The sequence below is a fragment of the Asparagus officinalis genome, chromosome 3 (assembly GCF_001876935.1).
Source record: "Asparagus officinalis chromosome 3, Aspof.V1, whole genome shotgun sequence".
Taxonomy (NCBI): Eukaryota; Viridiplantae; Streptophyta; class Magnoliopsida; order Asparagales; family Asparagaceae; genus Asparagus; species Asparagus officinalis.
The window spans coordinates 104466905-104485061 of record NC_033796.1 but is presented as its reverse complement, the minus strand read 5'-3'; the positions used below and the strand labels follow the sequence as shown (position 1 = coordinate 104485061).

Below are 18157 nucleotides of genomic sequence, written 5' to 3'. Positions count from 1 at the left end.
ATTTTACAATGGTGGAGAGTATATGGATCAGTTTTATATCCTATATTTTCCATCATGGCTTGTGATTTACTAACAGTGCAAGTTTCGACGTTAGCTTCGGAATCTGCCTTCAGCACAGCAGGACGTTTGATCGACGACCATAGGGACATCGTTAGATCCGTATATTGTACAGGCGGTGATGTGCTTACAAGATTGGTGGAGGTACGAGAAGAGAATGCAAGACATCGATCGGCTAGCTGGAATTGAAGATAAATTTGAAGAATTGGGACTAGCAGATATAAAGATTAAATAATATTCATCAAATTATAATTTTTATTTCTTAGTTAAATTTTGTAATGAATTATTTTGAAAATAGTTGCAAATGATAGAGATATAGGTGAGTAGGTGCCAACCTAGTTGGGATGTACTCATCTATTATGATGCGACGGATTCCGAAATAAATTTATACTTGTAAATAATTTACTGATTATTAATAAAGAAGTTATTTTTATCATCTGTTTTTTTTATAATTTTTTGTATTTGTAATTTATGTAATTTCAAGTGATTAATAATATTATTGTTTTTTATTAAAATTTTGTGTAATTTTTTTATGTAAAATTAGAGTTTTAAAGAGATTTAAAAAAATTATAAAAACCGGGCCGGCCCGCTCACGCCCTGACCCGGCCCGGGGCAACCGGGTCCGAGCTCCGATTTTTTTGCCCGGACCAGACCCGGTTTTCCGGGTCAGGCTGGGTCGGGTCGGGTCGGATGGACATCCCTATCGGTACACTTTCCATTTACTTCATGGTTGCCAAACACACCCTTAACGAAGAATTTGAGAAAGAAAGAAATGGGGGCAATTCTATTACTGAAGAATTTAATTTACACCTTTACATTTATATATACTGAAGGGTAAATAAGACAACTTTAAAACGTCGAAACTACTTTAATAGAATATTCCACTCATGATTCTTTGTAAGTTAGCTTGAGGGGCAGAAATGTGAATAATTTGACAATTTAGACGGTAAAATTTGAAATAACAAAACATTAATGTCTTAAGGACCCAAATAGGAGACCCAAGGCATGAGACATGTGAGGTGTCACCATCCGGTTACATGATACACTATTCATGAATAGTACATCATGCAACCGGATGGTGACACCTCACATGTCTCATGCCTTGGATCCTCTATTTGGGTCCCTGTAGCAACACCCGTCTTTAAAAAATCCATCAAAAACCCCCACAAACTTTCTATTTTTCGGAAAAGAAAATTTCTCTCAAAAATTATACAAAATGTGATTAAAAAAACGATTCATCTGGTCTGCCTCACAATAAAATCACTAGAAAAGGACCCACCCAAAATCTCCATAAAAAGAAACAAAATCGCACCATATAATGATCATTTATAAAGTGAATGAAACTAATGCTCATATAATACTCATTTATTGACATAGATATGCACTGATAACCATAGTCCCCTCCTTTGTGCCTACTACTATAAAAGCCCACCTTGTTCTCTCAAAACTCTCAAGTCCTTCTTCTTTGAGCAGGGAGAAGAAGCAAAATGGAGGAAGAGAAGAAAAACATTGAGTTGGATCAATTAATTGAGGCGAAGAGCTCAAAATTCAAGAGGGTTTGTGTTTTTTGTGGGAGCAGTCCAGGGAAGAAAGCTAGATATCAAGAAGCTGCCATTGAGCTTGGCAATGAACTGGTATTGAGAGGAGGCACAAAAAAAAAAAAAATTTTAGATATTGGTTTTTTTTCCCAACTTACTTGTGGATTTTTAGAGAGACCCAGTTGAGGTTTTTAACACGGTGGTCTTTCTCTAGATTTGCAAAATTCAATCTTTTTTGTTCTGTGATGATGAGATAGTATTGGGCTTAATGGGTTTTCACTGATTTTTACTTCCATTGAAAAATGTTATGGAGGTAGGAAGATGGGTGTAATGTTGTTGGATTGCTAGCTGTAGTCCACCTGGATGATGCGCAGCTTTCTTGCATGATCTCTGCGGAAACTGATTTTTGTGGTTAATTTTGGTTCTTTTTTTTACCCCCCATCTCGAAAGAGGAGTTTTTTTTTTTTTTACTTCGCAAATAATCGTATTAATTTTGGTTTTATGGGATTTAAAATTTTTGGTTTTTTTTACTGTAGGTGGAGAGAAACATTGATTTGGTGTACGGAGGTGGAAGTATAGGACTGATGGGCCTCGTCTCTCAAGCTGTTCATGATGGAGGCCGCCATGTCTTGGGGTCCTCTCTCTCTCTCTCTCTCTCTCTCTCTCTCTCTCTCCCCCTCTCACAACTATGATTGTGATTATTAATGTTTACAGTCACTTTTTCTCTCATTATTATGCTGTAAATGTAGAAAATGGGTTCTTGATTTTAGGACTGGCATGTAAAGCATGCTGAATACTGCACTTTTTTTGGTCCTTCATTAAGTTAGTAGTTTAGATGAATTTATTGCTGTTGTTTTGCTCCAGGCTTGGTATATGTTTTTTTTACATTAATGCCTCAAAGACCCAAATAGGGAACCCATGACATGAGACAGGTGAGGTGTCATCATCCGGTTGCATGATGCACTGTTCATGAACAGTGTATGATATAAACAGTGCATCATGCAACCGGACGATGACACCTCACATGTCTCAAGCCTTGGGTCCCCTATTTGGGTCAATTTCACGAAACTCCACTGAATTTTGGGGGTTGTTGCACATAATCCCCCTGAACTATGTGATGTCTCACAAAACCTTCCCTAAACTTTATCTTATCTCACATTACCCCTGCGTGTAATTTTCGAATAACTAAAATGACTTTGAGCGGGAAAAAAATACCAAACTTTGTCGCTTGTCATTTACATGCAACATACTCCCTCCCAAAATTTTGAGTTCGTTTCTCTCAAGAAATTTTAGTTATTTGCAAATTACAGGTAGGGGGTCTAAGTGAGATAAGGTAAAGTTTAGGGGGCATTTTGTGAGTACCATAGTTCAGGGAAGGTATTGTGAGATAAACAAAGTTCACGCGGTTTATGTCATGCGCGCAACACGCTCCAAAGTTGCCTTGGGGGGGGGGGGGGGGGTTAACCTTTTTTTTAATCTAGTTGTATCTAATTTTCAAAATGTCGTAGTTTTCACATTATAAATTATGTACAGGAGTAGAAAGGCCCTTTGAGAGAGAGATTCAACGATCAAGTATTCTTTCAAAAACTAGCTTAGTATTTTAATTCTAGGTATAATTAGTTCTTTTTACTTTTAAATTTTGTGATATGTTGGCTTGGAGGTCAATTTATGTTGACCTTCTGGTAAATCTAAATAATGTTTGGGGTCAAACTTTCTCTTTTTTTATCAATCATGTAAACTTAAGCTCCGTTATTTTTAATTTCTTTCTACTTAAATTTCAACCTTGCAATTATGCAACGAATTGACTAATTCTTCATTCTTGTAATTGTTTGTTGCTTCCTTGCAGAGTCATTCCGAGGTCTCTGATGCCCAAGGAGGTAAGTTCAGACCAAGAAATTCTATTATTTATGTTTAATTAATAATCTTCAACTTTTTAATTCTCTAGAAGATGAAGCACTTGACTTTTAAGACCTCATCATATTCAAGGGAACAAAGCACACACTTTGAATTTTTTGTCTGATATGTGATAAGTCTTGTTATATTCTTTGTCTCTTGGTTTGCATTTTGTTACCCATCATATTAAAGTTTCGCAGTAGGGAGGGATACTTTGGAAGTTGTGTTGGTTGTTAAGTTTAGTTGGCTAATTAATTGCGCCAGAAGTTACTTAATCTATGTAGTTTTTGTCAAAACTTCAACAAACTGGCTAGCTTCATGTAAGATTCTTTAATTCTTAGGAGACATTTTGTCTTGCCTTTTACAACATTATCTGCATAAGATTCTTATATGTAGATGCCACATGTTAGGACCTTACTTAATCAAGGTTCATATTTTATTTTCTGGTCATGTTACGCAAAATCTATTATATTTCTAAATGTCAGAAATTTCACATTTGTTTCAAGTTCTAGGTATAGTTGTGGATAAGTCCTGTACTATCGCCCAATTGCAGATAGACCCTCTGTCTATTGTTGCAAAAAGACCCACTGAGTGAATTTTTTTTTTTTTTTACTCTAGCACTTTCAGGTTTATTTGTCAGAAAATAATTTTCTCTTTCTCTGAGGCTGAAAGGGTAAAACCAAATTCTCTAAATCCTATAAAAACCAAAATTATTAGTGCTCTTAGCGGGTTCCTTCGATAAATCATCCACATAGCTACATTTAAATTATTATCTCAATAGAATTCTGGTGCTTATGATTATTAGATTACCGGGGAGACTTGTGGAGAAGTTCGAGCTGTTTCTAATATGCATGAGAGGAAAGCTGAGATGGCTCGCCAAGCTGATGCTTTCATCGCTTTGCCCGGTAAAATTTATTTACTTTCACCTTCATCCTATTTATTACATATGTGGCTACTGTTCCCATCGTTGTTTTCTGATATATATGATTCTAGGTGGATATGGGACTCTTGAGGAACTGCTTGAGGTGATCACTTGGGCTCAGCTCGGGATCCACAGTAAGCCGGTAATTGTTTCTCTATCGTTCTCTCAATTTTAAATTGCCCTTTAAATTTTTTTGGCAAATTAAAGTCAAACTATCAGTACACTAGCTAATTAGTTAACTAATGAGCCCTCACTTTTCTCTGGTTGAAATGTCTCTGCATGCGTTTGTTAGGTTTGAATCGGGTGTTATGCTAATTTTTGCTTAATAGGCTGCTTTCATCCTTTTTAATTGTATAGCTTTAAAAAAATGTATTGAAAGAAGTTAATTCCTTGATTATTCCATTCACTTGATTAGGCTTATATACACATAGTACAAGACTAATCTTAGGCTACAATTACGTAATCTTAGGCTACAATTATGGGAACTAAATATACTCCTAACAAATATACAAGATTACTAATATAATTGCCTAATACAAAATATATTAACATATATTCTAACACACCCCCGCAGTCGAAGCGGGAGGTAGTCGTACGCTGAGACTGTCCCGAAAATCTTCAAATAGGACCAAAGGAAGGCCCTTCGTAAAGATATCGGCAATCTGATAACGAGACGGAACATGTAAGACACGAACTTCGCCCCGAGCAACCTTTTCGCGGACAAAGTGAATATCCATCTCGATATGTTTAGTGCGTTGATGCTGAACAGGGTTACCAGATAAATATATCGCACTAACATTATCACAATACACCAATGTAGCTCTCCGAATAGGACAATGAAGCTCCAAAAGAAGATTTCGTAACCAACAAGACTCGCTAACCACATTGGCAACCCCCCGGTATTCCGCTTCCGCACTCGAACGTGACAAGGTAGCTTGCCGTTTGGCGGACCAAGAGATCAAGTTATCACCAAGAAACACACAATAACCAGACGTCGATCGTCTGGTATCCGGACATCCACCCCAATCCGCATCAGTATAGGAAATGAGAGTAGATGTAGAAGATGGATATAGATGTAAGCCATGATCAAGAGTACCCTGAATGTAGCGCACAATGCGCTTGAGAGCGTGCATGTGTTCCTCCCTCGGGTCATGCATGAATAAACACACCTGTTGCACAGCATAAGTAATATCGGGTCTCGTGAATGTGAGATACTGAAGAGCCCCTGCAAGGCTCCGATAATGAGAGGGATCCTCATATGGTGTGCTAGAACTAGCACTGAGCTTCGGTTTGGTGTCAACCGGAGTAGGCGAAGGCTTACAGGATGACATGCCGGCCCGATCAATGATCTCTGCTGCATATTTCCTCTGAGATAAGAATAGACCACCTGCATGACGAGTTACAGCGATGCCCAAGAAATAACTCAATGGCCCTAAGTCTTTCATAGCAAATTCTGAGCTAAGAAGAGATATGATAGACTTGCGAAGAGTCTCAGAGGAAGCTGTCAAAATAATATCATCCACATATAGAAGAATGTATGCTGTAGCATTACCTTTACGGTAAATGAAGAGTGAATGATCAGAAGTACTGTGAGAAAACCCAAGAGAAGAAACATAGTCAGTAAATCTCTTGTACCAAGCCCGAGGGGCTTGTTTGAGCCCGTACAAAGATTTCTTCAACAAGCATACATGATTAGGACGATCTGGATCCCGATATCCAACGGGTTGATGCATATACACAGTTTCTTTGAGTTCTCCATGTAAGAAAGCATTTTTCACATCAAGTTGGTGAATGGGCCATGCTTTTGAGAGGGCCAAACTGAGAACAGTGCGAATCGTCGCCGGTTTGACCACCGGGCTAAAGGTGTCACCACAATCTACACCCACCTGTTGAGTTTTTCCATCACCTACAAGACGGGCTTTATGCCGCTCAAAAGTGCCATCAGATTTTTCTTTATGACTAAAAATCCACATTGAACGAATCACATTAACATCAAGTGGACGGGGCACCAACTCCCACGTCTTATTTTTAATAAGAGCATTAAATTCATCATTCATAGCCATTTTCCAATTCGGGTCACGAAGGGCCGACACGGGGTTACGAGGCAACGGGGATTTACTCACAGTTATGTTGAGATTAAATTGTTTCTTGGGTTTAAAGATCCCTCGTTGGCTGCGGGTAATCGGTCTTTGAGCTGGAATAGGACTGGCCTGAGAGGAAAGAGCTGGCGGTGGACTGCTGCCACTCGCTGGGCCTGGCGAAGTGGGCTGCCCAGTAGAGCTGCCAGGTTGGTCAAGCAAGGGGGATGATGGGCCTGGTGAATTGGGCTCAGGAGCAAGGGGGAGCTGACTGAGCTGATTAGGGGCAGCAAGGGGCTTAGTGTTTGGGCCATATTGAGAAGCCCAATGGTGAATGACATATGGAGACAACCCATCATCCAAGAAATCATAGGTATGAGATTGTGGAGTGTGGATTTTAGCAAACGGGAATTGGGCTTCGTCAAAAAATACATGGCGACATATGATGATTTTTTGAGAGGATAAATCATAACATTTGTAACCACGATGATTAGATGGATAACCCAAAAAGACACAAGGAGTGGAACGAGGTTGAAGTTTGTTTATGGTAGTGGAAGGAATTAAGGGATAGCATAAACAACCAAAAACTCGTAAATGTGAATACGAAGGGTCTTTTCGATATAGAAGTTGGAGGGGGGATTGATAGGCTAATTGTTTACTTGGAAGAATGTTGAGAAGGTATGTTGCCATTTGCAATGCATGATGCCAAAACGAAGGAGGTAAAGATGCATGAGCTAATAAAGTACGAGTGATGTTGTTAATGGTTCGGATTTTTCTTTCGGCTTTTCCATTTTGTGACGAAGTATGAGGACAAGATAAGCGAAAAGATAAACCATTAACCTTGCAAAACTCCCAAAAAGGCCCATTATCAAATTCTCTACCATTATCACATTGAATGTTCTTTATTTCCCGTTCAAATTGGGTACGGATGAAAGCTCTATAGGCTAGAAAAGTGGAAAAAACTTGTGATTTTTTCGACAAAGGAAATGTCCACAAATAATTAGAGAAATCATCCACCAATAACATATAATATTTGTGGCCCGAAGAGCTCAAAACAGGAGATGTCCAAAGATCACTATGGATAATATCAAATGGCATAATAGTGCATGAATTTGAAGAAACAAACGGCAACTTAACAAGTTTTCCAAGAGGACAAGAGTGACAAACATGGGAATTACGAGTTTGATTGCACTCAATAAATTTATTTAGCCTAAGGGAGTTAAAAACAGGTGCTCCCGGGTGACCCAAACGTTCATGCCATAATGATGGTGATAAAGCCGCAAAAGTAGATGGGGAAGTGGCTTGATTTGAGGTGGTGGTGATGGGATAAAGCTCACCCCGGCTCTCACATCTCATTCGAAGCATCCCCGTCTGAAAGTCCTTCACAGAAAACCCAAAAGGATCAAATTCAACAGAAACCGAGTTATCAGTTGTAAATTTCCGCACTGAAACTAAGTTTTTAATAATTTGAGGAGCATGAAGAACATTTTTCAAGGATAGGGGAGGGTTCGGGGGAGACAAGTTCGTGTGACCATAACCATGAATTGGAATTGTATGACCATTACCAACAATTATACCACGATTTTTGCTCAAATTAAAGTAAGACGTGAGATTACCTTGCCCGGAAGTCATGTGGGAAGTGGCACCGGTGTCCATGTACCAATTCGGATCCGGAGGAGTGAGACCGAGGGTGTGCATTGCTGCCTCGATATCCGTGGGCGTTGGTTGAACTGCTGCAGAGTAAACTTGCTGCTGTTGTGGGCGTGATCCTAAAATTCCAGCATGCCTTGGTGCATTGGGCCTGGCCCAAGAAGAAGTAGGATAGGGACATGGAGGAATAGCCCAAGGCATGAACGGCCAAGACCAAGGTTGTTGCTGCCCAACTGCCTGGAACCACTGCGGGACCTGCTGGCCGGAGTGCTGCTGTCCACCACCGCCGCCACCCCCTGAGCGGTTGCTTCCACCTTTGCCGCCACCACCACCGCGGCCACCTCCGCGGTTTTTGTTGCCGTAGTTTTTATTATTCCCTTTCTTTCCACCATTATTACGATTATGATTATTATGATGGGAATAATTATCGGAAGCATCGTCTACTTCCCTAGCAGCAACCATGGCAGAGGCGGTGGAGATCGAATTTGCTAATCCCTTTTCTTCGAGACAGAGACTAGAACGTGCTTCATAAAAAGGGGGAAGAGGATTACTTTGACGAAGTAACGTACCAATATTCTTGTATGCTTCAGTGAGACCTGCAACCATTTGAAGGACGAGACGGTTGTTTGATACAGGAGCCCCAACATTCTTCAATTGATCGGCTAATACCTTGAGGCGCTGACAATACGCAGAGGCATTCGGGAAATCCTCCATTTTTGTGGTTGAGAACTCCTGCTCAAGAGCCACCGCCCTTGAGTTTTTGTTATCCTGGAAGATGTTACGTAGACGGTTCCATGCCTCCATTGCCGTCGCATCGGGTTCAATAATGGTGTGCAAAAGATCATTGGATATTGTAGCATATATCCAAGAGAGAACTGTAGCATCAAGAGTTGACCACAACTCCTTCTCAGCATCAGTCTCCGGAGCCTTAACGGTCCCTTTCTCCGGCGTGATGATATGGTGGATTACACGGTGAGAACGAGCGGTGATTTTGAAAAGTTCCGCCCATGTCGAATACTGGACGTTTTCCATCTCAAGAGTAATAGAGATATGGTTCTTGATGTTTGACACAGCAAGGGCCGGGTGAAAGGAGTTTTTAGAGTCAGCCATGGAGGAAGACATGAATGAGAATTCTGAGATGGAGATGGAGATGACCTAGGGCACCGCGGAAGAGGAAGGAGAGGAGAGAATCGTGCCCTAGGGCTCTGATACCATGAAAGAAGTTAATTCCTTGATTATTCCATTCACTTGATTAGGCTTATATACACATAGTACAAGACTAATCTTAGGCTACAATTACGTAATCTTAGGCTACAATTATGGGAACTAAATATACTCCTAACAAATATACAAGATTACTAATATAATTGCCTAATACAAAATATATTAACATATATTCTAACATGTATATGTATTATGGCAGGTGGGGCTTTTGAATGTTGATGGGTTTTATGATTCACTGCTGTCCTTCATTGATTTGGCTGTTGGCGAAGGGTTTATATCAAGCAATGCAAGAAGCATCATAGTGTCTGCGCCGTCGGCTAAGGAATTGGTCATGAAGTTGGAGGTAAATAATATCAAAATAGAACTCGTATACGTCCAACTTAACATAACATTGCGGGTCAACATTTTATTCATGGAAAAAATTCCTTCATTTACAAATTGTTAAAACTAAAATTCAATTTTGAACAGTTTGCATAATATCTGGCGTACTTTTTCCATGAATAAATACAATGATCACAATGTAGTTAGTTTGTAAGTCTTTTACACTTGACTGGATCAAATAGAATACAATTAGATAGCGTTTCTAGTTGAGAGTAAGCGAACTTCTTTCGCTTGCGATATGCTATCTGTTCTAATAAAATCCTGGGTAAATTTCATAATCCCTCTGAACTATAGGATTTTTACACAAACCCACATCTAAATTAACGTTATAAATTAGTGAAAACCTCCTCAACTTCTTATACTAAATACCATGTCTACCGACAAATTAAGCTGTCACTTGTGTCACAGGTGACTTGTTAGGCTTGGTAGATATTAATAAAGGTAGTTAGACCTTTCACCCTTTACATTAATGTCGGTTATGACAATTCCAATAAATCAGGGGCTTTGGCACCCCCCCCCCCCCCCCGCAAAAAAAAAAAAAGTTTTGAATGAAGTTTTTAACCTATTGCGTACCATATGTATGAATAAAATAGCTAGCCGATGACCGTGATAAACGAGATTAGAAAAGGATGAAAACCCCACTTCACATGCTAATAGGAATAAAACAGAATACGTTAGGATTTAGGAAAGGAAGAAGTAAGAGCACGTAGGCCCCACTATATATTATAATGGAATAGAAAATTTGTAGGTATATTCATTAACCAGCGTGTGAGATTTTTAGTAGGTTTTAGTTTTGGAATACCCAAAAAAAAAAAATACAATGTGCCGGGACTATCAATCAATTACATGAAAGAAAACAAGTCTACAATTTAATTGATAGATTGGCTCATCTTGTTTAACACTTGATGTGTCTACTGCTACTACTCGCAACAAGATGACTGAAAGATTTCTTGCAGACAACCTGGTTGTTTACACTGAAAACTACTCGCAACAAGATGACTGAAAGATTTCTTGCAGACAACCTGGTTGTTTACACTGAAAAGGAACTTGCATAGAATTTTTACCACTGACATGATCACAGAGGAAGTTGATGCTGTTAAATGTCGCTCAATTGTTTCTAAATTAGTCGTAGGGTGCATCTTTTTTGATAGGTCTTTTATCTATTTCTCGTTCTTACATTGTTTCATATTGTCATATGACCTTTAGTATATGCATTTTATTATGAATATCTTTGAATGAAAAAACATACAAATTTGGTTTGAATTTAGTGCACTTTATATGAAATAAATAAGAGTGAATATAATGTAATAGATTATTGTCCTTCTTAGCCGCCCCCCCCCCCCCCCACACACACCACAAAGACAACTTCTGGCTCTACCCCTGGTTTTGGCGAAAGAAATTTGTGCATTTATCTTTTTCTATTATCACCATGCACTGATATGTAGCTATATCAAGTAATTATGCAATCAATCATCGCGTAAAATTTCTTCACCGATGCTCTTAATTTTGCGTATTTTGCAGGAGTACGCGCCAAAGCCTGATGAGTTCGTGTCGCGACTGAGCTGGGATGTTGTAGAGACTGTCAAGTGTCAAGCTTGTACCTGAAGTTGAACCAGGAATTGCATCTGCATCTTAAAATCAGGAATTGCATCCGCATCTTAGAACTCTGATCAGGAGGCTCCTGTTACTTTTGGTGCTAACAAATGACATAATTTACAGTTTATACCTTGTCACGGGAAAGAGGATACAACTTTTTTCGGGGTTTTGATATACATGTTATGTTGATTTTCTGAACTGTGATATATTTAACATAAATATAAGCAGGTGTAGCTTTTTCGTGGGGTAGGGTGGTTGTGCGTTATGCAATCAAAATGCTTTAAAAGTCAAAATTATGCAATATTTAACTCCTCTTTAGTTGAATTATCTGAGCCCCATCTAATTTAAGTACAGGTTTAAGTTGTCATTGTTAACATTCTGTCTCTGACTTTGTTGAGCTTTGATGTTGCTTTCTGTTGTCTACTAATTGTTGATTGTGCTTTATGATAGTAATGGTTTATTTAATACTTTTTTTTTTGGTTAGCTACCTCCCTGCCTCAATTCTACTTGAATCTCATATTCCATCTCCTATTCCTCAATTGACATGTCTTGTTTCAAACTGATGCATTCTTTTGAGTGTTTGACAAGAATGAGAATATCCCTACACCAATGTTTGACGTCACATTTGTTTTACTCCTTAGTTGAGTACAAATCTTACCCGAACATCTGTATGCAAGCTCTAAATCATAAAAAGAATTGACGTACCACAAAAACGAGAATATCCTTTCACCAATTTTTGACGCCACATTCGTCTTTCTCCCACATTTGCCTTACTCTGTAGTGGAATACAAATCTTATCAGAGCATCTGCATGCGAGCTCTGAATCATAGAAAGAATTGACGCTTAAAATCTATGAACTCTTTTCTATGCGGCATGTCCTGATAAAATTTTTACTCACCTTGTCTCTGCCTAATGCCCCAACGATACAACACGAGACAATGATGTCTTCATTATTCTTCATTATATGGTTACAACCTTAGATTGAATATTTTAACTCCTTAATCTGAGAAAAAGGTCAATAGCTTGGTTTGAGGACTTAATATAATTAAGCTCGTTTTCATTTTCATACACATTATTATTACTACTATTACTATTATTATTATTATTTCGCCGGAATCAAAGTTAAGTAAAGTAACAGGTGGAGAATTTGTTTAGACCAGGGTGATTAGAGTGGTTGGGGGTTCTTCTGTTCCTTTGTTTGCTGAGGATTGTTCACACTGAAAATGATGCATATATGTACGTAATATGGTATTGTTGTCAAAGCTTCATATAAATATATATATATATTTTTCATATATATATCCTCCACATTATAGATATTCTTAACTCACCCAAGAAATCATTCTAGTTGCGTTTTACCCTCTAGGTCTAGGTGGTCTTTCAATTTCACCATTCATCATAACTTTACGAGGGATATAATTGAGATATTTTGATGAAAAAACAAACATTTTTCCAAAACAAAATACCAAATTACTCTTTATTTTAGGTCCTTAATTAAAAATTTTAAATTTTACTATTATTAGAGCATTGTTTAGTACCCGGTTTAAAAGGTTAAAGATGAAATAGGAGAGAAGAAAAAAAGTTAGGATGGACTAAGAGTGGGAGATGACTCCCATATGGGGGTATATGTAGCAATTATGATGATTTTAGAGGTTAATTCTAAAAATACCTATTATTTTAGATGGTATATATGTAAATATGTCAGGAAATATGATTCTAAGGAGCCATCTTAGATTGAATCTAAGGATGCATCTTGAAAATTACAATATATGCAACAATCACATTACTTAATCCACTCCATTCATTTTGATCTATATCTTTTGGATGGTGTATAAACAAAAAACTAGTCATGTTGGATTGTAGTTACTCATGCATCAAGTGATTGTAAAATTAATGATTTTATGACAGTACACTTAAAAAGACAATGAAAAAATGTGTTAGAAGTATTTAAAAATTATGATTTTTATTTTATAAAATTTCTAAGATATTTAGATCATAATAAATGGAGCGGATCGTCCATTGAAATAGCCTAATCCATGCATCGTGAGGTGCATCTTTAGATTCAATGTAAGGTTGTTCGTTAGGATCATATTCTATATATACAGAATATATACGCGCCCAAAAAAAAGTCTATTTAGGGGCTGTTTGGTTGGTTTCCTAAAAACCAAGAAAAGGATTTCCATGTACTTTTTGTATTAAAATATTATTATAATCTATTTTCATCCCTAAAACTCATCCCAATAAAAAGAAATCCATACACTTTTATCAATAAAATATTATTTTTATCCACCAACTCATCACATCTCATATCTTTTCTTACTTTTAAAAATAAACCAAACACAAGAAATGGGTCACATCATCCAACTCATCTCATCTCATATTTAAAAATCACCCACATCATCCAATACTATGGTGACAACTCATCTCATCTCATTAACATTTTATTTCCACCCATTTCCTCAAAAAAAAAGGAAATTGATTTCCTTAAGTGTGGGTCACATCATCCAATAATATACAAACAACTCATCTCATCTCATCTATTTTTTTATTTTTAAGAATGAACCAAACACAAGAAAGAAATCATTATAGGAAATAAGTTTCTTATAATATATTTCCTTATTTTTTTTAACCAACCAAACAACCTCAAAACAAGTTTTCTTAAAAAATCACTCACATCATCCAATAATATGGTGACAACTCATCTCATCTCATCTCCTATTCTTTAATTTTCTTCTTTTTTTAACCAACCAAACAATCATAATACAAGAAATTCTATTCTTTGATTTCCTATTCTTTGATTTCCTAGTTTATTTTTCGAAACGAACAGCCCCTTAGTAGGCCTTTCCCAGCTAGTAACTTCAGCCCATGTAACATCCCAAACGAATAGGACCGGCCCAAGCTTCTCCTAGCAAAAGCGCGGGCAAATAAATATATAATATTCCACCAAAATGGCGTTTCAATTTTCGAAACCAACCCTCCGCTTTAAAAAAAAAAAACCCCTCCCAAATTTCTTTAAAAAAATCGACAAAAAACCCCAAAAAAATTGAAAATAGCGGCAAAATGTCGATCCTCTTCATCGCAGTACAATGCTTCAACTGCTCAACGATGCAGGTAAAAAGCTGCCCCCAAATCCAAACCCTAACCCTAAAAAACCCTCTCCTCACCGTTCTACTGTTCCTGCGGATCAGGTTAAGCAGCAGAAGAAGAGCAGCAACAAATGGGTGTGCGTGATCTGCGGCGAGAAGCAATCGGTTCGGCAAATCCACGCTCGAGGGTACAAGGCCAAGGATGTTAGGGGATTCGTTCAGGGGTTCAATTCCTCGAGATCGGCGGCGGGGGGGGGGGGGGGATCAGAGGGATCGGGGTGGATGTCGCCGCTGCGACCGGAGATATCGGAGAGATTGGAGGGAGGAGGGGAGAAGAAGAGGAGGGATTGGAGTGAGTATTTGGATGTTGAAGAGAGAGAAGAGGAGGAGAAGGAAGAGGGAGGTGAGCTTTGTCCTTTTGATGTTAAATTGCTTGTTTTTTCCCCTAGAAATCACCTTAAAAGTAGGGTAATCATATAGAAACCACCTTTTATTTTTATTTTACGCATAAACCATCTTTAAAGTTGTTTTTGTTACAATCAATCACAAACTTTCACCAAAAAATCAAAAATAAGATTGAAAAATTCAAGTTCAATGTACCTGAGTTGTATTCTAACAAGACCTAGACACTGAAAGAAACAGTCATGTGCCTTGAATATGAGTTTTTAAGGGTAGTTTTGCGTTTTTTGTGAAAATTTTGACTACGAGCCGGTTGATTTTAACGAAAACCAACTTTAAAGGTGGTTTATGTATAAATTGTAATAAAAGATGGTTTTCATATAGTTACCTTAAAAATGGTTTCTAGGAAAAACTCTTTTTTAATCTATATATACTTTAAACTATGTTATTTGCAGATTTACACTTAAATTTGTGAATATTTACTAATTGACTCCTACATTTTTTTTATGTTGAGTTTGAAATGTCCCACCTATCAACACTGTTTGAAAAGTTCGATTCGGGTGAATATGAGGTAAATTTTATAAATATGCAGGTTTTGAAAGTAAATCTACAATAGGATAGATTTGTTGGGAATATAGGTAAAAGAAAAGCTTAAATAATAAAGATAAGCTTTTGTCAATTTTTAGTGAATTAAAGGTAAATTAATAGTTTTTCTACCAAAAAACTTGTTTTCTGGCTACTAAGATCTCAATATCCTGCTGTGGTCTGTTTCTTATATCAACACTATGGTGCAATATTCTGAATTTTGTATAAAACAGTACAAACTTGTTTTGTTAAGAGGAAAATATCATAAAGTTTCAAATCAGCAGGGAAATATCATAAAGTTTCAAATCAACAGAAAATGTTTGTGTACTAAACAAAAATACATAATAGTTATTCGTAGATTTCCTAGGGTTTGATGATTTGTCTGAAAATTTATAATATTCAGTAAAATATAAATAGACATTCATGTTATTTAATTCAGTGTAGTTTTCTTATAGCATGTATTAGTTTTTCTGCTAATTTGAAATTTTATGATTATTTTTTTGCTAAAAACAATTTATTATAATTTTACAAAAACACTAAACAGTTCACTTCCTTGATTCCCAAATTGCCGCCATCAAAATGTATGTTTTCAATAAGCTATTTTTGCAGTATCGGGGATATGCATACTTCTGGATATTCATTTGATTCCAAGATGCCCTCATGGAAATATGTTGCAGGGGAGTGTTCTGGGTTGGTGGTCACGACGGAATTGCCACAGGAAAAGTTCAGACGAATCTTCCCAAAACGCCCCTCAAAGTTGCATCAGAATCAGCCTGTCGATGGAAATAGAAATTTGAAGCCAATTTTTTCAAAGAAGAGGCACAATGAATCCCTTCAAGGTATTTTTCTTCAAATCACTAACTTTCAGTTTCTCCACATAATCATCGATCCAATTTATTTGTTGCAGGGAACAATGGATCTGCGAAGTGCCAGAGGGCTGCCATAGAGAGAGGATCATCAAAATGGAGCAACTATTTAGAAGAAGAAGAAGGAAAAGGGGTCGGTTCAAAGTTTGATCGCAATGACAGTGAGCTATTGGATGTGAAAGAGAACATGTTTAATGACTTCATTGTTGAAGAGGAGGTCCATCCTGACTTCATTTGAAGGTAAAGCCTGCTTTTTCTTCTTTTTTCGGCTTGAGCTTGTAATATGCCACAGTACCAAAGGGGTAAAGCATTCTATATGCAAAGTGATTATTTTGTTGCAATGTGACTTAATTTATACTCCAAGCTCATTATAACTGTAGAAAAGATATCGTTAATTTTCAGACTTAGGCTATCACTTAGGTCTAGTGAAGATAACAACAGCTACAAGGGTCATATGCTCACCAGTATTGCTTTACTTAAGGGTTGAGATACCAAATTACCTTGTAAAATATAAAATGAAATATAATTGAAATATACCGTCACACATTATTTTCTGTGATACTCTTCATAAAGATTTGTTCACAGAATTACAGGTCTCGTATATATCTCCCTATGATTTATGTTCTCTGTTGATAACATCTGCTAGTTCTATTGCACTTTTAAATGATAATGGATTTGTTGATCTTGCAAAAGGGAAAATTTGATTGAAGAATATAATGAAAGAGGATAAAGGCGACAAGCTTTGAAGCTTATTCTACAAGGTTACGAATCTTGTAATCGTAGTTTAAATATATTTCATTGGAAGAGTGATACGTGAAGAGTGAGACATGGATAGAGGCTTCCTCTGTGGCAATGTCACAAAATGCTCTGAAGCTAAGACATACCTAGGGCATATGTATAGTATACAAATCAAATGACGAGCATTATATTTACTTGCCGTGAAACATAATAAACAAAGGTACAGCTTACTATTGGTTCAGACTTAATCCCTTTCAATGATGTGAAGTTCGATTGAGTTTGTACTATAGCTACTGGATATCGGTCTCAGAGTTCATTTCTATTAATGGTCTATCCATTCGCAAATTGGAATTGGGGACGTCATGCTAATATTATGCTAAAAGTCTAAGTACACATACCAGTTTTATTTTTGACCGTGATTTAGGTCACAGTGCTATACAAATTTGGGAATTGGGTATGCATTCATGTTCATTGAGTTACCTAAAATTCTTTCTTTCGCGTGTGTAGTATTTGAGTAATGGCTAAATTGTCTGGCACTGAAATCAGCAGCCCACGTTTTTGACCAAAAGCAAAAGAGTGGGCCCCACTTTTGAAAAATGTACTGGGTTAGGCACCGAGTTTGGAAATTTTAAAAGATACACAATGTAATATTAATATTTTATTAAGCATAGTGTTTTTTCTAAACACTATAAATAGGCTTCAAATTCTTAAGGAAAAACTCCTCCCAAAAACAACTCTTCATATAGAAGAGTGAGAGAGAAAAAAATAGAGGGAGTATCTCCTTGTTAAGAGAGATTGTAACTCCAGAGTTTTCTCCTTATAGTGAATTCTTCTATCATTGCCCATGGACATAGACAATTTTACACCGAACCACGTATATCTGTGTGTCCATCTTTTTTATCTCTATTTTCACTACTATTGTTGCGATCCTGCTCTATTGGGCCCCAGGTTTGTCCCAACAAGTGGTATCAGAGCTAACTTAGGGTGCTTGTATATATCTACTTATCGTAAGTTCTGTGACTGCCACCAAAGGTAGATCCTTCACATCAGAAAATAATTTAGGTTATCATTTACCCTTTGAAGGTGACGAGCACTGTTCACGAGTACAGTATTGTTCATAAATACGATACTATTCACAAGTATG

General features: G+C 37.3%; 2 protein-coding genes across 2 annotated transcripts; both read left to right on the top strand.

Moving 5' to 3' along the window:
• On the top strand, positions 1450–11577 carry LOC109835638 (cytokinin riboside 5'-monophosphate phosphoribohydrolase LOG7-like). The gene is made up of 7 exons (XM_020403613.1): positions 1450–1691; positions 2132–2229; positions 3442–3472; positions 4294–4393; positions 4482–4552; positions 9562–9705; positions 11265–11577. Exons 1-7 carry the CDS (start codon positions 1545–1547, stop codon positions 11346–11348), a joined length of 675 nt encoding a protein of 224 aa, XP_020259202.1. The 5' UTR covers positions 1450–1544; the 3' UTR covers positions 11349–11577.
• LOC109832427 (MRN complex-interacting protein) lies at positions 14323–17057 on the top strand. The gene is made up of 4 exons (XM_020399793.1): positions 14323–14450; positions 14528–14828; positions 16087–16248; positions 16317–17057. Exons 1-4 carry the CDS (start codon positions 14400–14402, stop codon positions 16511–16513), a joined length of 711 nt encoding a protein of 236 aa, XP_020255382.1. The 5' UTR covers positions 14323–14399; the 3' UTR covers positions 16514–17057.

Bases quoted from the DNA above. Each gene is read 5' to 3' on its own strand.
- LOC109832427 (XM_020399793.1), top strand. From the start codon at position 14,400: ATGTCGATCCTCTTCATCGCAGTACAATGCTTCAACTGCTCAACGATG. The intron at 14,829-16,086 runs GTGAGCTTTGTC...AATATGTTGCAG, and splicing joins GGAGGAGAAGGAAGAGGGAG to GGGAGTGTTCTGGGTTGGTG. The intron at 16,249-16,316 runs GTATTTTTCTTC...TATTTGTTGCAG, and splicing joins GCACAATGAATCCCTTCAAG to GGAACAATGGATCTGCGAAG.
- LOC109835638 (XM_020403613.1), top strand. From the start codon at position 1,545: ATGGAGGAAGAGAAGAAAAACATTGAGTTGGATCAATTAATTGAGGCG. The intron at 2,230-3,441 runs GTCCTCTCTCTC...GCTTCCTTGCAG, and splicing joins GGAGGCCGCCATGTCTTGGG to AGTCATTCCGAGGTCTCTGA. The intron at 9,706-11,264 runs GTAAATAATATC...CGTATTTTGCAG, and splicing joins AATTGGTCATGAAGTTGGAG to GAGTACGCGCCAAAGCCTGA.